Raw genomic sequence first — 24541 nt, 5'->3', positions numbered from 1 at the left:
CGGGGGGGGGATAGGGAGGCTCGGCCGAGCGCGGTTGTTTCTTGCAGCTGCGTTAGCTGCTCTAGGCCGGCAGAGGATCACGTGTACGGGCGGCCGGCGGGGAGGGGGTATGGAGAGGACAGTCCCCGGCGCTGGAAGGGGCGGGACTGATATTAACCAGGGGCCGGGCTAGCCCAACTCCGCAGCTCACCGTGTGCGGCGCGGCAGCTCAGCTGAGGGGTGAGCCAGGGCCGCCCGGTCCCTGCCGGCCGCCTCCATCCATCCATCTCCATGGCGTGGCCCTGCATCAGCCGCGTGTGCTGCCTGGCCCGCTTCTGGAGCCAGCTGGACAAGTCCGACCTCTCGGTGCCGCTCACCATCCACAGCTACTCCGACATCGAGGAGCCCGAGGAGGAGGAGGCGGCGGGGGGCCCCCGGCGGGAGGCGGCGGCGGATGGCCGACCCAGGGCAGGTGGCCAGCTGCCGGCCGGGCCGCCCCCCTCGCAGGACAGCCTGGCCATCAAGCGGTCGTGGAAGAGGGGGAGCCACAAGCGGGGCCAGGTGGCGGCTTCGCCCCCCTTCGCTGCAGAGACCCAGTACCGGCAGGACTTCCGAGCCTGGCCCCTGCAGAAGCGAGACGCCTTCCCCTGGGCCAGCGACTGCCGGAGGGTTGGGGCCGGGGCCCCCGCCCCCGCCCAGCCCGGCCCGGCCCGCTCAGTCTACGTCCTGCCCGCCGGCGGCAGAGAGCCGCGGTCGGAGGCGAGCGGGCTGCCCGGCTTCCCGCAGAGCTGCCCCCGCGCCCAGGCCAGCACCACCTCGTACAGGTAAGCGGGGCGCTCGGGGCGGACTGGGGGCCGGGAGAGTCAGATCCGCCGCTCGCCGCCGGGCACAGCTCCTGCCGGCCGGCCGGCTGGTGGGGAAAGCCTGGGGCTGGGGGTTTGGGGAGCCCGACTTGAAGCACTTTAAGGAAGATGTTCAGGACGTGCCGGGGATCAGGCCACGCTGGCCGGGGTCTCACCCTGGGCGCTCGGCATCTCTAGCTGCCCACGGAAACGTGGCCCTTAAAATCTCAGGGGTTGGGTTTTTTTAAGTGATCTTCCATCACCTTCTTCCGGGCTAGCACAGCCTGTTTCTCTTTATTGCAGTGCTAATGTGCGTTGTCCTCAGGCACTGCACTGTGTGCAGCACCTGTACCCCATCATCCGTAACTGCAAGTCAACTCACTGTGTGTGTTTGGTTTGGCTTTTGCCAAAGAACAGGAGTAAAGAAAGCACTAGCATAAACAGACACGAAGCCCATCATGCCAACTACAGTTGCAAATACTGTACTGGTCTGTAAAATACAGTACTAGAGACAGCTGAGCATAAACAGGACCCAGAAGTACACATCAACAAAATGGTTACACTAAACTACATTAGGATTCTGACTGCGACAACTGTTGGAATTGTTTAAGGCCTGGGGCACTGCCTTTACTGTGAATTTGGGAGCCACATAATAGTGTTCCTGAAATGTTTGTGAAACATGAATGTAAGGGGCATATGTCCAAAATGTCACACAGGGTGATATTTAAACTGTTAAAGCCAGGAAAGTTCACAGTGCCATTTTTTAAAAATTATGTCAAACCTCCTTTATTTAAATTTTAAATGATTATTATCCTTTAGTCTTTCCTGGATTATTTTAAACATTTATTTATTGGAACAAGAGATGAGACTAGCTATTTCAGAGTTCTGTTCTACTCTGGGGTTCTCCCTCCCTGTCTATCCCTGGGGTAGGCAACCAGCCCCTAAAAATAATGTAGTTATTAAATAATGTACCAGGTTCACTAGAATGGCTGCTGAGGAACTGTTTTATACTCTCTAATAATCACACACATGGCAGTTTCTAAACATGCCTTTTAAGTATATTGGTAGAGCAATTAATCTTCTTATAATTGGGTAATAACTATGTATTTACCTACCAGACACATCGCTTTCTGTTACAACTGATTAAAACATTTAATGGCATATTTATCTGAAGACAAAAATATTTGAATTCCTTGGCGTGATTAAAGTCCATCATGTGCATTTATATCTGTTACCTTATCACTCCATAGCATGGAGAGCTGTCACAATACAGATCTGGATATAAAAAAATTGTCTTTTAAAACAATAACTGCAGCTGTTGACCCTAACTATACATCTTTTATAGCTTGTTAAACAGCAAAAAGCCTAGCACATAATATAGAATAAGGCCCTGCAAAATGACAATTGTCAATAGACAAAGGCATTTTGAAATTTGAAACAGAACAAAGTGCACCTTTAAAACAGCAAAGGGTATAAAATGACCCAGGCAAGGTTGACCAATCAAACTCATCCGTCTTCAATTTCTGTTTTTTTAAATATCTTCCTAGTCATTCTATCTGACCCCAAAACCGTGGGCATATTAGGCATTAAATACAATTAGAGATTTTGCAATTTGTACCTTTCAGGCCATCCTTCCCTCTGACTGTTTAATTTTTCTGTAGGGCCCTTAAATACCATCCTCCAAATGCAGAAAAACTTGTATGTTTTAAGACAAAGTAGGTAGTCAGTGAGCAACGGGGATAGACCAGCCTGCAAACCAGAACAGCAATAGTATAAAATCCATGGCTGTCTAGGAACTTCATGACAGCTGCAGTGATAGAGCACACTGCCCCAAAGCCATAGCCTTTTACTGTAGTAGTTGCATCAGTATGAAGCAGATCTGTGAAACGTTTAAGCAGTTTTAGGGTTATTGGCTAGAGATGAAGTGGTATAAACAGACCTATCCGCACACTAGCCAGTACATTAGTCTACCAATATAGTCCTACAGCAGTTTTACTCAGGACAAACACTGCTCAGCCTCCATCCTGCTACAATAACTTTCCCTCTCTCCTCCAGATGTCACCTGCACAACAATCTATCACATTTTAAAGTTACTAGGTATAAGACATTCAGGTAATATTAACGATAGCTCAGTGCATTCTAAGACACATTCTAGGAGTCACAGTAAAGGATAGTAGACAAGAGTGAATGATTGCTTGACCACAGAAAATGTACTAGTTTGTGACTGTCTGGTTTTTACTGCTAAACAGGATTGGGCTGCATTAGCTGGGATGGGTTAATGGCTGGTGGTCTAGTCTGGTGGTTATATTCCGACTGGGGCAGTGCTGTGTGTCAGTGATCGATTGTAAAACTGGGGGCACAGCACGTTCAGCCCCGAGACAAAGAGCAAGCTGGCTGGCCCCTCCCCCGTCAGGAGAGGCAGGGAATAGAGGAACCCCTCTGCAGCACTGCCCATCCTCCAACGCTGGGGTATTTTCACCCCTACCATCCCCCACTCTAGCCTCCTACACTATGTGCTGTTTATAGCCGTTTGAGGGCAGCATGGTGGCCTTTTACCCCCTTCCTCTCTATGGCTGGCAAACCTCATTCCCCACTCCTCACCTTCTCTAAAATGGCCAGGTGGCTGCCTGCATTTTCTTCTTTTAGGGAGGACGAAGAGGTCCCATTTCACAGAATTAGTTTTCCTGGCAGCAGGCACACACCCTCACCGACTGCTCCATCCTGCTCGAGTGGATTCACCCTCCTGCTGGCTGCTCTTACTTCACTGCCTTTGTAGCCTCTGCTCAGGGAAGCCTGCCCAGCAGATCATTCCAGTGGACGAGGTTTCCTCTAGGCTACGGGAAGCCAGCCCAATGACACCAGGGTTTCCCTAGCAAAGTATGAAGGGCTGTGCGGTAGCAATCGTGGGCTGAGTCAGAGCAAACTCCTTGTTTCCATTGACTGGGGAAGCAGGTAGGTGACCTGGTCACCTGAAGGCTGACCTTGTGGATTAGATGACACTGGACCTTATCTTCCCTCAAAGAAATAAGATGTTGGAGCTGGTCCCCCAGTTGGCCCTGAAGAATTCAGGAAAGCCGGGTACTTCCTGCCCAAAACATAGATGCTGGGAGTGAGGGGGAAACTGAAGATCACTAGGCCACCCACAGAAGAGAAAAAACATGTTGGGAAGAGCCAAGGGAGAGTGCAGGTCTGGTGTGGGAGGAATCAAAGGAGAGCCCCCAGACATCATAGGGAGGTAGGTGATTCTCTTTCCTGCTTGCCCAGGGGAATAGGGAGAAGAGGACTTTCTTCCCAGGCTCAGGGTGGAGTTGATCTCTTGTCTCATTGGAAGGGATGGGTTCCTGGCCAGGGCCTCTCTCCTCCTCCCCTGATTTGAGGATGGGGGTCTCTGAGCAGCATTATTCTTTCATATCCAGGGGCTGGGAATCTCAGGACAGGAATAGTCCCACTTCTCTCCCACCCGGATAATAGGGTCCCTTTGCATAGGTCTCTTCTTCCTCCTCTTCCACCCTCCCACAATGAAAACGGTTTTGAATTATGCCCATCATAGATGATCTAGCACAGCTCTGCACCAAACCAGGTCAAATAGAAGCAGACTTCATAAGACTAGCACAGTTGGCTGCTGTAAAGTGAACAAGACCAAGTCAGTAACCAGCAACCATGTTGCCATCGGGAGTGGCTGTCAGCTCTCAGAAGCTGAAGGCAGCTGGCTGGGCCTGCTCAGTATTTAGAGAGCAGCCCTCCAAAGGAAAGAAAAGTTGATTTGAACAGATACTGTAGAAGAGTTTAGATTCAGCATGGTTTATTCCATGTACTCAGTGTGCCCTGCGTTTTCTGGTTGGTTTAATTTTGTAACGACATTTTAATTATTTTTGAAGATTCTGAAACTGGCTGCACATTTCATTGGATCTTGTGGGATTTTCACCGTTAGTTTTTCATATTTTTTCAAATGCATGACAATAAACCTTCAGTAAATATGAAAGGTTCTACAGTATGTTGTGTGTGTGCACAACACTGGTGCTGCTATTTCATCTCCGGAGGAACTTCATTCTGCAAATTCTGCTTCCATGTCTCTCCCCACATTTTTTAGGAGCAGACTCTTATTGAGTACAGAAGGAAATTCAGCACCATATCAACACAGGCTGTATTCTTTCCCATACAGTAGGAAGCAAGTCATCCTGACCTACCATTTTTGCAGAAGAAATCAACAAATGGAAACAATGATCAACGCAAGGGCCCACATCACTTTGTATTGACTTCAGTTGGAGTTGGGTTAGGTCCCAGATGAACTCAAAATCAAATGGAAGTTCCAGCATGTAACTCAAGCATGTAGTTCAAGCCAGATCAATACAAACTGCACATAAAAATGCAGGAGTGGGACATACTCCAAGTTAGAAAAGATCTTTGTGGCTACTGCAGAGGGATACAGTCGATAACATCCTATTAGTTTTGACAGAGATAAAGGGAAGGTGAGGTCTACTCTTTCCACAGTTCCCCAGAGGTGGCTTCCAGTTTAAAGAGGGCCCTCTTATTGTCATGGTAAAATTCGTTCTCCCCGTGGCATTAAATCCACATGTGACACAGTGGAGTTTTTCACACATTAGTTATTTTGTAATGTGGCATTTTAATTGCATTTTACAGGCATTTAAAGCCATGTGAATTTATTGTTTAGCTCCACAGTGTCCTGCAATGACAGAAATTAGCAGCAGGAATGATTGGGAGCACCAGGATTCTACCCAATGTACCTATTACATTAGTCAGGTACAGCATTCACCTCACCTTTTTAGTTTGGAACAGAAGAGACGGTCTAGTTCAGGGGGCATTGTGCTGCAATGTCTAAGATGCTGGCCTGGGAATCAGGAGACCAGAGTACTAGTCCCAGCTCCGCCGATCGCTTTGTGTGTGTCTCCTTCCCATCTCCTCTATTTAGATTTAAGCTCCTTGGGGCAGGGATTGTCTCTGTGTAGGTATGGGAACGAGCACAATGGGGCCTCTTGGTGACACTGCAAGACCAATAAGAATTCACAGAAGTCATGAGAACTAGATGTTCCATCATGCCGGCATTGGTACTTGTCCACACACCAGAGTCACAGGGAAGACTCGTGTGTGGGATCCCAGTATCAGCAGGAATTGTTGCCTATGCAAAGAGACTAGCATTGAGCAGGAACTGCCTTTTCATTTTTATTTGCTGAGAAAACAAATTATAGGCAAAGTAGTAGAGTAATGAAAGGTTAAGCCTGATGCATTAATCGCACATACATCAGGCATGTCAGGGTTAAAGGCCCCTTGGGTATCTGAACCCCTGCCTTCTTGTGGGGATGCATTCAGAGTATTGTGTTGCTGTATGAGTTTGCAGAACAAAGCAACGTAACAAGCTCTCCAGCAAATTGAATGAAGAGGAAGGACTTTTCTCCAACTATGGATGCACATGGGTAGCATATTGTTTTACCGACTATGCCATTCCTCTGCATGTGAATACTGCTCCTGCAGTAGGACTGTGTAAATAAGGTGAATTGTTTCATGTTAAAACTAACATTTTCTTTTAAGTAGAAAAACACACACACTGCAAATTGTGTGATCAAGACAGATACCCAAGAGGCAGCATTAGGTAGCTGGGGGAAATTTCAGCCTGATTCAGCAAGATAGTTAAGCATATGAATAGTCACCCTTATAATCAGTGTTTAAAGTTGGATCCATTCAGCAGGGGAATTAAGCAAGTAAAGCTATTAATACTGAAGTGCCTCATGTTTGTGCTATTAAAGATGCAAGCTTTCAGATGCTCTGTTGGAAGGGTTCTCGCACAGTGATCTGGAAGACCTTCCCAGAGGTGCACAGGATTTCAGATCCCAGCAAGGTGTTGGGAGAGCAAGTGGTCACCAGAGGATCTTTCTTTTATCAAGTAGTCTGCAGCATGGAAGGGATGAAGAATAGGAGCCTGTTGCACTCTGTTGGGAGGAACAGATCCCTTCTCCCCACTCTACATATGCAACTATGGGCTGTATTAGCCATGGGGATAAAAGAACCATTACAGAAACCAAAAAGCAGGGATCACCAACCCACATAGCTCCATTCACATGACATACTCCACTGAGAGAGGTAGTGTAGCTAGCTCCCCAGCAGCTAAATTCACATGCTGACTCACTCCTCTGTGGATCCAGCAGAGAGTTAAGGGAAACAGTGGCATCCCATAGGTTACCAGGCAGTTGTGATAAAGATAACCCTTCCCAACCCCTTCCCTTTCACTGTTGCTTGTCTCGGGCTAGCTAGATAAGGTACTTACGTGGCTCCAATTACCATAGTGTCTGAGTGCTTCACAATACCCCTGTGAAGGTTTATTGATCCTTTCATCTCTCACCCCCTACTGCTGCAAGTGCAGGACATATTTCTCTGACATAAATACATAACAGGTCTATTTAAAACCAACCACCCAAAACAAGACACTCCTCGGGGAGAAGTGTGTGCAGTGGAGAGGAGGAGAGAACACACATCACATGCGTAATCATTCTGCTTAATGTGCTACTGGAAGGCACTCAGGTAGTATGGCTATGAGTGTGGTATAAGAACCTATATGGAATAGATAGGAAAGTGCTATTATCCCCATTTTACAGATGGAAACTGAGAAGCGTGGACACAGATTGGTTGAGAGCCTCAGGAATGGGTGGAGTTGAGGAATATGGGTGCAGACAGGTGATTGGAGGCCAGCAAGAGAAAGGGGGACAGATCAGGGAGTAGAGGAAAGACCTGGGACTGGCTTGGCAAAGAGATGGGGGATGAGATGGGGTGGGCAGATGTGGCCTGGGAATCACTGGGCAAGGAGATGAGGAGTGACTAGGATGGAGAGTCTGGAGTGTTGAGACTATGGCTTATTGGGACAAGGAGCCAGTGGTGGGATAGAGACAGGACTGGAAGGAGCAGAGGGGGTCAATCTCGGGGGGAAATGGGTAAAAGAACCTGTGCCCACAAGGGGACATTCTTGTCCCAGGCATTGCTTGGGAAGGGAATTCAAGCCAACATCTGTGAAATTCACTGGCAGTGTCTGGACCCCCTCTAATGCTGGTCCACATAGAAGATAACCTACTACTGCTGTCCTTATTCCATTAGCTCCCGAGGCAGAGATATGTGCAGCTGATATGAAGGTTCCAATCCAGCTGCTGAGCAATATGCTGCCACATGATAGAATTTCTGTTTGCCTTTTAAAAAAAAAATCTAGCAAGTTACACTCAAAAAAAGTATGTTAAAAGAACATTTCTAAAGTTGCAAAGTCAAACACACAAAAGTTAGGAATTCCAGAATTAAGGTAGCCTGTGTAACATTAATTTGATCCCCATGTGCGTATGTGTTCATATACAGTCTAACTGCATCATCATATACTATTTTTTCCACAGGACCCCTGCATCTCTCAATGCACTGGAAGAACCTGTTCTGGGGATGCATCAGGGTTGTGTAGTGAAGAAAACTCTTGTCTGTAGGACCCCTGCCTCATTTGTTGCAGAAGTTAGAAGGTATACTAATGAGTGAGGGCAGGGGATATCAGGAAGAGAGAAGAGGGTCTGATGGTTAAGGCAGTTGAATGATGACCAGGAGAACTGGCTTCTTTCCCTGCGTCTGCCACAGAATTCTTATGTGATGTTGGACAAGTCACTTAAACCAAACTTTTCATAAGTGGTCACTAATTGTGTGTTCCTCATTTTCTGGATGCCTGACTGGAGACCCTGGGCTGGTTTGTAAAAGTTCTGAACACTCACAGCTGCAACTGAAGTAACTGGGAACTCTGCTTTGAACAGATTGAGTGATAATACTCTGAAAAATCACACCCTAGATTTTCTCTAATTGGGCATCCAAAATTAGGGGACACAATCTCTCTGTGCCTCAGTTCACCATCTGTAAAATGGGGATAATACTCCCGCACCTCAGAAGGGTGTGAAAATAAATTGTAACTGAGTGTGTCACACACTAATCAATAGTGATGAGGGCCTTAGAAAAGTCCAACAGGGAATAAATGCTTATCAGAGCAAGGTTTGAATAGTGTGTAATAAATAAGGCATGGGGCCAGACACTGAATAATGAGGCAAATAAAATACTGAATAGCTGTTAATCAAGTGAGCGCCATCCATCCTGGGCATTGAATGAGGCAAGGTCCTGTGGTTCTGTAATTAAAGACTATCAGGATGTGTATGCACAAGGGGTTGCACAAACAACCTTAATTCTGGCATTTCCTGTCAGAGTAAGGCCAGAAGAGAGCCCCTGATCATCTAGTCTGAGCTCCTATATATCCTCCCCCCACCCTCATCATACACACACACCTCCCGTAGCACCTGCACATTAAACCCAATAACAAAATTAGACCAAGTGTTACAGCCCACCGGAGGGGCATTGGAACAGTTTTTATAGTGAGGGTGCTTGCTGAGTGTCATTGAACAAAGCTGTAAACCCTGTCTGTATATGATGGAAACCACTTCAAGCCAGGGGGCACAGTTGCACCCCAGCACCCCAAATTCTAGCACCACTGGCGCCCAGGAGACTAGACTATCATGTGCCACAGGGAGAGAACAGGAGCAACCCAGGTGCATCAGTGCCTGAGGCCCCCTGCAAAGGCAGGGAAGTGATTAAGTGAGCTATATCCAGGTAATCCTGGCAAATGATTCGTACTCCATGCTATAGAAGAAGGCAAATCACCTAAAGGTCAGTGTCAATCTAACCTGGGGGCATATTCCTTGTTGACCCCATGTAGGACAATCAGTCAGAGCCTGAGCATCTGCATAGAACCAGCCAATCAAAGACCTGAGAGAGAGAATGGTCGGTACCACCTAGGAACACTGGCCCACCCCATTCAGTGTCCCATCTCCAGCCATGGCTATCCCTGCTGCTTCAGAGGAAGGTTTAAAAACAGTCCCAGGATATATTGGGGAAGGGGGGAGAAAAACATCCTTTTCTGACCCCTGCAGGAGGCCAGTACCACTCTGAAGCAGGAGCTTTTAGGAACATAAGACAAACTGGAAATGGGCCCAGGGCTACTGCCCCCACCATCACAAGCAACTGTGGCATGCAATCACACTCAAACTTGTGAGCAGTCAACTTTACCATCTTAATAATGCTCTTTTAACATCTTTTTTTTGTGGGCAATTAATAGCAATTTTGACAAGGCCCTCAGAATTTTACATGTATCTGCATTAGCCCTGATGGGAGAGCATGTTAGCAAGGCCATCGTTTAAGAGTGTTCCTGGGTTCCTCATATAAGCTCTCAAATAGCAGCAACAAGAAATAACACTTTCTATCATCTCCAGTGGGCTGGGAGACTGCCCCATCTTGACAGACAGCAACAGGGCCTCAGTTATACATGCCTTTGCCCACCTTCCGTCTGAGCTGTAGAAATGCGGTATACCTGGGCATGAGCCTCAGCCTTTAGGAAAGACCAACTAGCATAGAATGTTGCAGCTCATCTCCTCAGCAACACGGGCTACTGTGAGCACACCAGTCCCATCCTCTGCTCTCTGCACTGGCTTCCCACAGAACAGAAGATCTCAATCCTTATCTTCACAGTGCTCATGGTCTGAAGCCAGCATATCCAAAAGACCACCTAAGATCCAGGGTGAAGGCCATGGTCGCAGGTGTGCTGTTCAGTCCCAATGGAACTTCCTATTTCTACCATAAGGGCAAAGCTCATCAGAGCAGAAGACAGGGCTCTCTCAGAGAGCGGTCAGACTGTGGAATGAATTCCCCCCACCAAAGAACTATGAACCATCACAGACCTCCCCTTATTCCACTCCAAGTGCAAGGCACACTTTTGTAACCTGCTGGCACTAGTATAAACACAGACCAGTGTGTATGTTTAAAAACAAAACCCTATGCTACATACACAATTCTCCCTCTGGGGGGGGGGGAGAGAGAGAGAGCCACATGTGACGGAATCTAATCATGTCACTTAATGTCCTATTGGAAAGCATTCAGATATTACATTGAGGCAGTCCAAGATCCTATACAGAAGAGAACAGACATATTGTAACTATTTGAGTGTCACATTCTCCCTATGTGGTGTGATCTTTTTCTCTTTATTCCTTAGTTGAGCAACACTAATTTTAATGCAATATTTGTGAATGACACCAGTAAATTATTCATGCCAAGTAACCCATGAAACCTCTGGCATACCACTGAAAACAAATGTAAACTTTGAATGGTGTGATAGGAGTACAAGATTTCAAATCTATGCTAAAGAAAAACAAAGTTTAAAAAAAAGACAACCTCAACATCACAATGAAATATTTTATACACATTCTATTACTGTTTTTGTATTCATTTATTTACCAGTAGTAATATTAAAAATGCCCTATTCCCAAAAAGAGTGAAGACAAAAATAGATTTCACAAGTATTTTTCACAGCATCAGTTTGTAAACATTCAGGCAGCATATACAGTAGAGGATTAAAATGCAGACATTGGCAGTGTATCTAAAAGCAGATGTGTAATTATAAGCATCTAACACAGTATTTCAGTGGATGATTATAGCTGATAAAGAAATTCTGTGATGCCCTACATTTTGAGCAAATGGTAGAACCTTCCTATACATCTCACTGATTAAGCTTGTTTAACATTTCAAAAGCACATGGTAAAATCTTGCAGACTGTTTACTAAAAGTGCATGGGTATGCAGCCACTTCCCAGGGTGACTTTGCTGTGTCAGCTAGTGTTAAAAATTCTTTGAATGGTCAGTAAACACTCTCCTCACAAAGACATGTCTGCCGAGAAGGGACAATGAGCTATGGAGCAGGTATAGAAGTTGGCAGGTTCTAATCCTGAGGAACACCTAAATGAAACAAGGCATTCTTTGGAATGGGTGATGGCGTTTTCATTTGGCTTTATAGCAGTCGTGTCTTCCTTATTCTCTTCTCATTCTGACTCCAACACAAAGCACTGAATTTCCAGTATGATACTGCTCCAAATCCCAGTTAGAATTATGTCCTGGCAGAGTCCTGATAACCTGGTCTCCTGGCACAAGGAGTAAGTGAAATGGGGTTTGCCAGGTGAGAAAGACAACTGCTTAGCCTTGGTAACAGCTGACTTCCAAAACCGTAAAGGACACAGTGAAACTAGCTGCTAATAATACCGTGTCCTTGTGGGCTACAGAGGGGTCTACTTCCTAACAGCATTCATAGCCACTCTGACAAAATAGGTTGTTCTACTGGATGTGGAAGGGTTGGGGACCGGATAAATAAGAGAGCCTCAACTAAGCCAAATATTGAAACACCATTGCCAGATGATTTCACTCATCCCTGTGCTACGTAACACCTCACATCAGACTTTCATGGCAGTAATAGGGAAAGAACTCAGATCTCTCCTTCTCCAAAAGCAACCATTCTCCCACATGGCAATGGGCTTAAATTGCAGCAAGGAAGGGTTAGGTTGGACGTTAGGATAAACTTCCTTATTGTCAGGGTAGTTAAGCACTGGAACAAATTACAGACGGAGGTTGTGGAATCTCTGTCATTGGAGGTTTTTAAGACCAGTTTAGACAAACACCTGTCAGGAATGGTTTAGTTATTACGTAGCCCTGCCTTGAGTGTAGGGGACTGGAATAGATGACCTCTCAAGGTGCCTTCCAGTCCATGATTCTATGGGCTATATAGGTCTACTAGGTTGTTAGCAATATAGGGTCCTATGACTCAAGCTTTGCTTGTTCCATCCAGTAGGTGGCAGTGGCACACATTAGCCAGTTCATTGAAATATTTGTATTCAGGATTGAAATTGGAATTTGTAAGAGAATAAAGAGTTAAAAGCTGGACAAAAGGTCAGGCCTAAGCTACAGGGAACGGGGTCATGGCACTAGCAAACCTTGCTTTTGTTAATTGGTGTGAATTCTATCTAAAGTCTGTTCTCTCTCTCCTTTTCCTCCCTTCCTAACCATTTGTGCCGGGGATGAAGCTAACAAAATAACTATTCCCCCTCCTGCTCAAGGCCTTTGGTGGGAAAAGAGCATTATTTTCTTTCCCTTCCTTGCATATTGTGTACTTTAAAGAATGTTAGTAGGTTTCAAGGTGATGTGCCTGCGCTCTGTGAAGTAATCCTGTAAACAACAAACAGGGGCAGGTATAATTATATTCATCATGTAGTTGTTAATATTCATTTTATAGGTGTCAGTGTAACCAAATAAAGGTCTATGGGGAGTTGCTGGAAATGTATACCTTTACATACTGTTATGGATAAAAGGATTGTAAAGTAACCCCCTCATTGCTCACTCACGGCATCAAGGTGAAACGAGCAGGCAATAAAGAGTTCTGTCTCCCCAATCCGCCCCAGGGACATCCTGTTTGGTTATTTCTAACATTTGGTGTCACGAACAGGATCCCAATGGAGAGAAGTGCCTGATCACCACTCCTTGCCATGGATATGGGTATGTTGGATGGGCCCTTTACAGTAACTACAGTCAATGGCCATCCTCATTTTATAGCCTAACTGAAGGAGGTCAACAACTTTCAAATGTATTTTAAAAAAATGGAAGGGGAGGGTGCTTGAAAAATTTGCAAAATTTCCTTTTTTTTTTTTTTTTTTTCCAACCAGCTCTAATCCTAACCATCAAGGAGGCAGTTTGCTTCCTGGGAGCTGGGTGTGCACTGGATGTTATCCCCATTCCCCTACCTTTTGTCTGGTGTGTCTGTTTTGATTGTAAGCTCTTGGGGCAGGGACTGTCTACTAGTCCGTGTTTGTGCAGTGCCTAGAATAATCGGTCCCTGATCTCTGCTGGGCCCTAGGTGCAACGGTAATAAACATGACTGTTAGTAATATCCTTATAGATCACATCACCTACCGTGATGTCAGTGTTTCCAATTTAACTTAGAAAAAGATACCTCATAGAGGCTGCAGAGAGTGTATGTCAACTGTCACATTGCAGTGGCTTAGCCAGTAGATTTCTGCTCTCTGGAGTGTGTCAATCAAGCTTTGCCTGAGAAAGCCTGGGTCTAGATTTTTTCTCATTCATGCTAGTTCTGCCACATGATAGCTCAGATAATTGAATGTACCAATGTAACAAGAATAGGCTTGGCAGAATTTGATTTAAAAAAATAATAATTTGGATGGATAATAGCCATGTTTATTTTTAAGCATTTTTTAAATTTGTATTGATTTCTATTTTCACAATTATGTAACATTAAGGGTTAAGAAATTTTTTCTATTTTTTTTCCGATTTAATTCACAGTTGGGGCAAATTGTGAGTGTTTCAGTAAAATAATATTTAACAACAGGAGATGCTGAGCCAAAAAGTTAAAACATTATAACCATTAAAATACAGACTGTCAACATCATGTCAAAATATACAAGGTAAATACCCTCAAATCAAATGCTGTAAGTTCTCAAGCAGCATTTTTCTTACTTATCCCATCTGTAAATTTCTATCATCATCTATGGAAATATTTTTTCATTGTCTTATGTGTATACAGTGAAAGCTACATTTACTGACATTTAGCAATAAAATGTAATCCTTCCAAGTCTGGACAAGAGCTACCATTTTGCGGTACAGTGAAACCAATTATTTTGCAATACAGTGGAACCAGTTTATCATTGTCACTACACAAGCATCTATTTCCCATTTAGTTGTCTGGTATAACAGGTGGCTGCACAGTGGAGAGACATGGATGGGGAAGAACCGACAGGCAAGAAGTGTGAATTCGTTTTTATTTACTTAGCATGGAAGCAAAAGATTCAGATTTAAAGAGCAGGGCATAAATGAAAACTCCTCTGCCATTCTCCTGCTATTTGTTCCACACTCATCTGCAAGCAAAAATCTTTTATTTTATTTTCTAGACAAGGTGCTCTCTTTGCAACTGCCTTGTCCTTTGCTATACTGTATTGGAACATTTCCAGTCACTAAAACAGACTGATCACATAGGTTTCGTGCAGCTGGGCCTGTCAGTAGGTGGGCTGTTAGAGTATTTAATAGGTGCTTACATTGTACTCAGCTTGGTTTCAAATGGGACACCACCATCTTGAAATCTAAGCAGATGCAAAAAATAAATTACAAAAGCACTACACCTGCTCACCCAAAAGCCCCTGCTAGTTGGTGTGTTTTTACACCCACATTTGTCTATTTTTAAAAAAATGTATTTATTTTCCCTGTTCCTCTGGGAAAAACCTGTATGTACAACCATGGAAACAGACACCACACACAGTTTTATCAATTGCACAAAATAAACAAACTGAGAATAGACAAACAATATTTGTACCCAATATCCCAGTTCTACTAATTAGAGTGAATGTTTAGCTGTGTTTTAACCTGCATTGACTAACAGGACTGTAATTGCTAGCACACACACATTTGTTTCTCATCATGTTTACTCCTAGGCAACATGACTATCAACCAACATGTGTCCTGGAAGTTGAAAGGCAGACAGAATTTACTTTAAAAGGAAGCCAGGGTGGGAAGGAAGGGAATTTTTGGATCAACCATTGTTTTTGGGACTGGGACATCTTAAAACTAGTTAGGCCTGTAAGAGAGTGATTCATCCATGTCTCATGCAGACCTTTCCCATCAATGTGAGCACCCTGAATTCCTGAAAGGACAGTTTGAAAATCCTGGTTCTAAATACACAGGAAAACCTCTCTGGAGTCAGATAGGTGTCTGAGCAATAGAAAAGCATCAGGCATGGCATAATTATTCTATTTTTGCTCAACTTTCTGAGTTGATGGAGGAAGACAGAATGTTGCCCAGACACCTTCATATTTTTTGCTCCGCTCATGCGCACAGGCTGACAGGCAAGCTATTTGGTTTCCAGCCAAACTGAGGATACCACAATCCAAAGCCCTCCAGGGATGCCAAATCAGCAGAGGATTTATTATAAAGTAATGAGACAGACTCAATCCTAGAAAGAGGAGTCTCGGGTGCTTACTCAAAGCTGGGAATACACTGGCCCCTTTTTCTCTTCTATGGCATAATGGCAAAAGACCATCATTAGGGTGGATAGGTTAAGAATCAATGCAATCAGTAGGCCAGTCAGCCTTATATGGGACAACAGATTCAAGTACTTGGAAACTACTGTGACCTAATTAATGGTTAAGTAAGATCTTGTTGGTACTTTGCCCAGTATGTCTTATGCCCTTCCCTCTGGCTGCAAAGCTCTACAGGGCTTCAATTCAGCTAGCCATTCACAAATGCTTGAGATTCCCTAGTGAAAGTTGTTTTGTTGTGATTGTACTTGGCTTATAGCATTTGCTTATGGTATGTACTTAAGCCTTCTATAGGGCATTTCTCCAGTGATAACTAAGCACCAGATACACACCAACAACAGGAGAATTGGCCAGCTCACATACACAGCCAGACATCATCGAAATATCTGCCACCAGGCAGTCCTGTGAGGTAACTGTTGCTAAGGCTGTGGGTAATAGGTGCTAAAACAAGGCAGGAGCCCAAAAACAGGTCATTAAGACCAGACCAGTTGAAATAGATGACATATGCAGTGCACGTTAGACCCGGGCTCTGACTCAGGTTTGAACCCAAGCCCCCCTTCCATCCACACACAAATCAGTCTGACTCAGGTCAGCAAGCACGCAGGACACGGATCCTAGGACCCTGCTAGGGGGGTTGATCAGAGCTTGAGTCCCACTGTGACTTGGGTTCAACCTCTGTACTTTGCAGTGTGGACATAGCTCAAGCCATAGACCCAACTCAGAAGCTCTGTGTAGTGCAGCATGGATGCATTAGCATGGCTGAGTGACCTGGGTCCAGCAACTGTAAGCCCAGGTTCACAAGGCAGTGTCGACGCTCAAGCACAGGCTCAAAAACAGCAATTCCTTAAGCCTGTATTCCACAGACCTAGGTTTACAATGCAGTATGGACATAACCCTATGAGGCTGGTAAGGGACCCCAGTTTGCCTTTCCTGCAAGGGAGTTCCATACCCCAGGATCCTCAATCAAATGAGATCCACCTCTGGTCCTGAACAGACTTAAGAATTCATTGTACATCACCTCATCTGAATAGCCACCTGGCAATGAAACACAGGACAGCAAAGCACTGAAGTTCCCTGGGCCCTAGGGCTTTACAGCAAGCTGAGACTAGGAAAACGTGCAGTGTTTTAAGGCTGTCTAGATTTTAAGAAGTCTAGTGTAGAACAGGCAGTGTATACTTTAATCATATGCTAAGCTGATTGAGATAAATCTGCACATTCTAAAAAACACCTTTAAATTCTAGTCTAGACAAAGCTTTAGCAATGCATTTTAACTATTAGTTGCAAAGTGCTGTTTAAAATCCTAATATCGAAAGAGCAGTCATGTTTAAAAAAAAAAAAAAAAAAGTTGGTTGGTTGTGACCAAACCTAGGCTTCCCGCTAAAATACAACCTCTAAACCAGACATGACTTAAGACTCTGAACTGTAGCCTTTGCCACAGTAGTAGTTAGTGCAGCTTTTGCTGAAGACTATTGTATTGACTTTGACAGAATAAACGGGCTCAGAGAGTCACAAGTGTTAACATGAGCATGTCACTGTACAACATTATACAGTTCAGCAAGGCTCAGGGTTTTGAGTACAGACACCTTGTCCTGCTTAGTATCATGGCGAAGACGCAAGAAAATCCATGCCAACTTTGGAAATGTATTGATCAGTATGCACAAGACAAGGGATGATGAGCAGAATAGTCCATCTCACATTATTTTATTCACCAATCAGGCTTAATTTCTGACACGCCAATTTTTGGTTCCCTGATTTCCAGTTTCCTTTGTTTACCAGGCATAATCTCAGTGCTGTCCAGGAGTTAGATCAGTAGCTCTTTTTGTTGTGGCTAATTCACTCTGGCTCCTTTTTCAGACCTTTTCCCATCACCTTCATTGTTAGGAAGTGTTCCAGTTACCTATCAACCTTTATCTACTTTTCCACACTTAGATCACAATTGGGATAGGCCATTATTACAGCAGGACAGACACAGCTGACTTCCTTAATCATGTCCCACATAAGCAAACAAACCACATTTGGCTACTTCTGCAGCCTCCAGAATTGCCTAATTGAGGGCACTAGTTAACCCTTCAACAAAGGTGTAGAGGACCCTGGTGAAGGGTACAGAAATGAACCATGTTACTGGATAAGCCCCCAGACACTGTAATAAGCACTTCTAAACATGGCTGAACACTGCAAGCGAGGTAGGGTGGACGGAATAATGCTCAAACCATGTCTTCCTTCCCCTGCTTCAGTCTTAATGAGCCTAGCTTTCCAACCTGTCTCACATCCAAATGAAAATGGCAGCTGAGATAGTTTATAATGGTGCAAGGGGGGGGCGGGCAACACTGACACACAAATATGCAGAACCCCGCACGCTGGGACTGCAGCCAAGAGGGGTAGAATCAGGTAAAGAAACACGAAGAAAATCGGTCACACCAAGCATGTACAAGGCCACAGGGCTGAGGTCTAGAATCAAGATGCTTGAGATCAGTAATGGCTAATGAGACAGGAAAAACAAACTTTTCGTCTGGAAGGAAACCGGCAAGCAACTCTAAAAAGGAGCATGAACGCTCCAGCAAGGCGGTGCAGGTGTAACTAGTGCAGGCAGAGCTGTCTGTCTAGGCTGTTCCATGCCAAGTGAGATCAACTTTCTAAGGAATACAGCATGCAGAGCTGGCTTGAGTCTGCTTTTCTTAGGCACTGGAGTAAAAATGGACTTTGCAGACTGGTTTGGCTTAACGGTGTTGGACATTATAAGCAAGCAGTTCCCAAACTTGCCTTTTGTATTTATTTGCTCTCACACTGAGCAGAGGTGCCAGTTCTCTGTACGCTGCATTAATTCATTATTCTGACTCCTTTTGTTTTTATCAACTCGTTTCAGGCAGGAGTATCGTCCATGGACTGGAGCCAAACCGTCAAAGCCCATAAAGACAAAGCAAGGCTTCGTTATTCCAGAAGATCATTTTGTGCAAGAGACTAGCTACAGGGCAGATTTTAAGGTAATTATACTTTTTACAAACCTTGGAGGCCTTTTGAAGAGAGCCCAAATACAAATGCATTATGGTTAGAAACCAAGCCATGAATTGAGCAATTGCTCTTCCCTCATTGCACATTAGCCACCTCCTGATTTCAGAAAGACATGGCAGAGGGTCTTCATAACTTTTAATTCAGTGCTAAGGACAAGATTTTAAACTACATAAAAGTCAGGAAGTTCAAAATTATGGTTCCCGCAGGAATCTTGACTTGGACACCATTATGTTTCTTGGTCTGTAGTAATCTGTTACTGTGTACAATCAATTTAATAACATCTGTACATGTGCAGTGTAGTCAAATTATACTAAAGTTCATATTAACTGTGTTGTCTACTGTTAGGGATTGCTGTGGGAGACATCTAACTATGAACCTGCTGACTTGTGCATTTAAAATCTCAACCCTAACATTAACACTGCATGCGTGCACAAACTCACATCTGTAGGTATGCATGGGGGTGTCTGTGGACAGAGTCTTGGGTTTATGGGTTTAAGGGTCTCCCTCCCCCCAAAAAAATAGAACTGAGCACCTGTGGGCAGAGGTAGAGACTTCCATATCCAGCAAGAGATATCTGTTTTAAGCAGGGACTGGAGATGCAGAGAAGCTGGAATCCTAGATGTGTTAGGCTTCCCTGGGCTTTTTCTTCCTCCTTATAAGGACACTGTCCTACACTACATACCAAGCTTAAGTTTCCTTGCTGACAAAGCAATACCAAGGGATGCTGAAAAACCTACAGGCAAACATTCTCTCTCTGTTCAGGGCTTTCCCAAGTCGATCATTAAATGTGTACAGCAAACAGCATCCCACTAACTGAGAAAGGTTTATGTGCGCACAATACCCCACTCGGCAGCCTTCTGCAATGCTGCAGAACTTAAGAAAGCAGCCCCAAAGCTGACCATAAGCTGCCCTATCAACCTTGAAAAACAGGTGGACATGGCTTAGCAGGCAAGATAGAGCCTAAACACAGCTGCAAGGCAAACTGACTCAGTCAGCTTCCCTCTCACCCCTTTGCTCTGAAGGGTGTGGGAAGGTTTCCCCTGGTTTCTGTGGTGCAGCAAAATGGGAAGGACTAATGATGCAGACTGATGAAAACGATGCATTTTAAGGCTGGAGTCCCTCATATGGATGGCAGAAGATGAAGTGACACTTTTCCTCTTCACCAAAAAGTTCCCCTCATTCCCTCAAGCCTTGAGCTGAGAGAAGCCCCAATAACTAAAACTAGAATTAAAAGCCAAGGAGTTTTACAAAAAAAAACAATTCCAAACTTTAAAAAAAAAAAAAAAAAAAAAAAAAAAAAAAAAATCGGTTCTGTTTCATTTCATCCATCGCTGTAGCATTAAAATACTACCAGCATCGGCCACACAGCTACAGCATGCAGAGAGCTCTAAAACTGGCAGAGGTGGTGGGATGCCAAGAAACAGTGCCGCAGGGCTTATGTCTCTGTCTGCTCTTCTGCCGAGTCCCCTGTCCTGGTGGCCTAAAATCATCTTAAGAACAAAGTGGACACAAGCAGATCTCTGTATTGTTTTCTCTCCCTTTCCATCTGGGTTATTTGGGAAGCTAGGTGAAGAAATCACTGGTGGAATGCTGCAGAATCCAGCCCTTGCCACCAAATTGCTCTGCAGCTTTGATTAAAAGTAAATAAATACATAGGTTTCGAGCCCTAGTGGCTGCAAAGAAAGCATGGGAAGTTAACTTAGAATTCAAATGGGGGCAATTTCAGTGTCAACACTTAAAATAATCAGCAGTGAAATGGCTAACTGGAATATACAGCTAATGTGCTTATCCTGTAATCACAAACTGCCTCCCCCCATCACCACTCTGTCCCAGCCACCTAAACCTCCAGCTTCCCTCAAAACTCCTGCAGTGCAGCGATATGTTTGCAGTACAAAATTCTGCATCCCATTGAAAATGACAAATGTAGGAACAGCATAAAATTGAATTGAATATCAAATCCACACAAGGGATGCTGTGCTGCTTGCATTATTCATTTTCATATTTAATTCAAGAAGAACCTCCTGCCTTTAAAAACTTTTACTTGAAGCTGCTACTGAATCTCCAGTCTGTTGCACGGAGGTGCTGCAGAGCACATGGGCATTGCAGCAGAATTTAGGTCAAATTGGGCATGGGAGTACAAGAAGCCTGGACTACAGAATCTGACAGACTAGCAGGCAAAGGGCACTACAGGAAGTTCTCACAAGGGGCTGTGCTATCAGTGACTTGGGGGGAAAAAGCGAAGAGAGTATTACAGCTGAGCGCCACAGACTGTTGATTTTACCTAGCAAGAGCTTAGCAAGGGAGGAGAAGAGAACGGTGCACGATATTAAGGCTAAGATTTTCAAAGCCTCATGGAGGATTTGGAGGTTCAATTCCTATTAATTAACTGATTCTGCATCCTAATTCTTGCTGAATTAAACCAGCTGGTGCTTTGCTGAGAACAGAATTGAAGCTGAAACAATTTATTAACTCCCAGTACATTTAATGGGAAGCTGAACATCCAAATCCCATAGGCGCTTGAAAAAAATCTCAGCCTAAAATGTCAAAGTTGCGTCAGCTTCATTTCTGTTCTCAGCCAAGTATTTCAATTCAGCAAATTTTGGGGTGGGAATAAGCCATGTCTAGGATGTGGCATCAGCAACAGGACTCAAATAGATGAAAGAAGAGAAAAAACAAGTGGATGTGAAATCCACAAAGGACACTCCAAATGAGGATCAAAATAGTTTGTTTTGTTTGAGTCTTTCATAGACAAGAGTTAAACTCACAGGGTGTTTGAATATTCAACTTTGGTCACAGCTTGTGTGATCCCAACCAGACGATACTACAAGAGTTGGCATTCTTATGGACTGCAAAGATAGAGGGACATAAGCTGCTGAACAGGAGAATTCTGGGCCTGCTGGAAGATGAGGAAAGAGATGGACAGAGACAGCAGAATTATAAAGGGGGAAAAAGGTCTGTTAGAGTCTCCCTGCCTGCAAGCATAGGTTAGAATACTCAAATATCCCACAGGTCTGTTTGTGCTCTGCCATGGAAGAGACCAGTTACAGGCCCATTACAGTGCTTACTCCAGTTCTTGATCTGTGACAAAGGTAAAATCCGAAACATATGCATAGTGAGAAACCACCAAGGGCACAAGTTATTGAAGCTCTCCAGATAGAGCAGGTAATGGCCCTGCCTCCCAGAAAAGCAGAGTACAGAAGTTTTTCTATCACACACTGCAAAGCAAACAGTGTGACTGCAAGGAAAGTGATCGCCTGGCATGAAGATGAGGCTTGGAAACTGCTAGATCAAACACAGTGAAGAGACTTTCTGAAGTAACTAATGTTTACTAGGCCACAGAAGACCTTTAAAAACCATCCAGTCTTTTACTTTTGCCCAAGCCCTGGCACACTGAAAATGGGGTTGCGTCTCTGACCATCTTGGATAACAGCCAGTAACGGAGCTATCCTCCATGAATTTGTCTAGCTTTTTTTTGAACCCATTTATTCTTTTGACCTTCACAACATCCCCTGGCTATGATTCCACAAGTTGCTTTACAATAACTGTAGGTAGGATTTAGCAAGTGTTTTCCAGCTGTTGATCTCCACAGTAGCTTTGTTTGTGACTATATTCTGTTCCCCAGCATTCTCATCCACAGAGGAATGGGGTAGTGTGTGTGTGTTTGTGTGTGTGTGTGAGAGAGAGTGTGAGGGGGGAACAGATCAGTAGCTAATTTCCTTTCCCCCCTCCCCCATGTCCTGTTTTTGTAGCCCTGCTCCTCTTCCTCACACCTCCAGCAGCACTTTTAGAATAATTGGGACCAAGCAAAACTTACATAGTTGTTTGAGACCAGCTAAGTTCCGAGTCCTGGGCAGGAAGCACAAATAAAGACAATTCAATTTAAATTCAGTTAGTCTTATTATGCTAAGATACAGGCTCTTCAGCTCTCCTGCATCATTAGGTACCATCTGTTCACCACAGGGCTACAGTTTTAGGGTGAAATCCTGGCTCCATTGAAGTCAATAGGAGTTTTGCTCTGAAGTCATCTCTGTCCTTTCTCACAGTCCCTATCTGAAGAGCATACAATTTTACCAGATTTATTCAGGTATTACAAGCCAGCATGGATAATGTTCAATATAATTAACTTTTCTTCCTGAATACTGCATGTATGTGCCCAGATTGCAATATATTTGCTGCTCCATAAAGCACTGTGCTAAGACACTTTAGAAAGTTGTCTTGTTGGTGTCCTCCACGCTGTTCAGACGGCACCATGCAGACCTCTCCTCTAAACCCTTACTTCTGTCACTCACTAGTCCAATGGTGCATTTGCCTTTATGCCTATGTGATACAAATGTCAGCAAGGATTTGTAAAGGGTCAGCAACAGTTCACTCTGAGCACATTGGCTAGGAAATCATTAGCAAGCCAGCAAGAATTGCTCAGATATGCTTGTCTTGCTATTGTAGACAGAGCCTCAGATACTACCTACACTGTAACATTTAACAGTTTGGAAGGACCCAATTACACCAGAGCAGCCCACCCAAATAGGTCTGGTCTTTCAGTGTAGATCTGACTGAATTATTTATTTATTTATTTATTTTAAACACACAAAACACAGTGCCCTGGAAACTGTGCTATAAAAATGGTTCAGTCTCATCTACAATTCCAGAGCAACCTGTGTTGAGAGACTACTGTATGATACAGTGTTTTATTTTACAGTGGAGAGGAGACCAGAAACATTTGGTTCAACAACTGGTATCCACATCATTACTGTATGCAGAAGTGGAGCTAATGCATATTATTTTCCCCTTTAGATCCCAGAAGCACAGACCAAGTTTTCTCCCAATCCTTCTGCAGTTTTCCAGGCTCCCTCTCGTATTCTCAACGTGTGAACTTGGATCCGGTTCACATCCAGGCAGCTGAAATGTGGGTTGTTTGTAAAAATGTACTGCTATGCAACTTTCAGGCAGGGTGTTAAGATCAAAGAGACAATATTATCAAAAGCAGCTAGTGATTAATGATATATACATCATTTCTGCTAACACGCAAATTGGGAAGCACTTGATTTGGAAACAGCAAAACAGACTGCAAGGAATGACCTAGTTTTTGTAGAAACAGGCTCATTATTATGCCAGCTGGTATCACATTAGGAGATTGACTTTGGGCAGCAAAGACAGTATTACATTTAGCTGCCAGTTGGAAAAATCACAAATGGAAATTATAATTAAAACCAAAACCAGTGCTATTTAATGGACACGTCTACAGTAGGCCAGTGAACGAGATGGTGAAAGACCCAAACTGACTTTTGAACCTTTTTTTTTTTAAAGTTTGAAATGAACAAGCAAGCATCTCACACATATATTGAAATACCACACCAAACAGTACCAACCTTGACTGACCTTGATTTCAATGTTGTTTTAGACGTTTTTTGGCATGATCGTACTTTTTTTTTTTTTTTTTTTTTAAAATCAGACAAAAAGTCATTGGACTTCATGGCTGAAAGTAGAATATTTCAAAGTTGGAAAGGCACGGGGGGGGGGGGGGGGGGGCATTTGAATATCTAAAGAACAAAACAACATCATCAGGAAAGAGAATCAGGACAGTCCTGGTAAACAATGCCTCAGTTTGGCTCTGAGTTGACAGCACTCATTTAGTCAGCTCAAATAACTACTGTTGATTGTATGGGCCAGAATCTAAAATGTTTATATATGTAATTTGTAATGGTCATGCCTAAGGTGCATGTATATACTGTACATGAATTTTACATCATGGAATCTGCTCCTTTAATAAAAGGATATGCCTAGA

The 24541-nt window shown here is 44.1% G+C and overlaps 1 protein-coding gene across 1 annotated transcript; it reads left to right on the top strand.

Moving 5' to 3' along the window:
• The first annotated feature begins 108 nt into the window (after positions 1 to 108).
• Positions 109 to 24541, top strand: MAP6D1 (MAP6 domain containing 1). The gene is made up of 3 exons (XM_067538640.1): positions 109 to 803; positions 18614 to 18731; positions 23551 to 24541. Exons 1-3 carry the CDS (start codon positions 271 to 273, stop codon positions 23626 to 23628), a joined length of 729 nt encoding a protein of 242 aa, XP_067394741.1. The 5' UTR covers positions 109 to 270; the 3' UTR covers positions 23629 to 24541.

Source organism: Emydura macquarii, unplaced genomic scaffold (genome assembly GCF_026122565.2).
Source record: "Emydura macquarii macquarii isolate MOO-44397 ecotype Brisbane River unplaced genomic scaffold, CSIRO-AGI_Emac_v2 contig_499, whole genome shotgun sequence".
Classification (NCBI taxonomy): domain Eukaryota; kingdom Metazoa; phylum Chordata; order Testudines; family Chelidae; genus Emydura; species Emydura macquarii.
The sequence above is the reverse complement of the archived record's forward strand: the minus strand, read 5'-3'. Positions and strand labels throughout refer to the sequence as shown.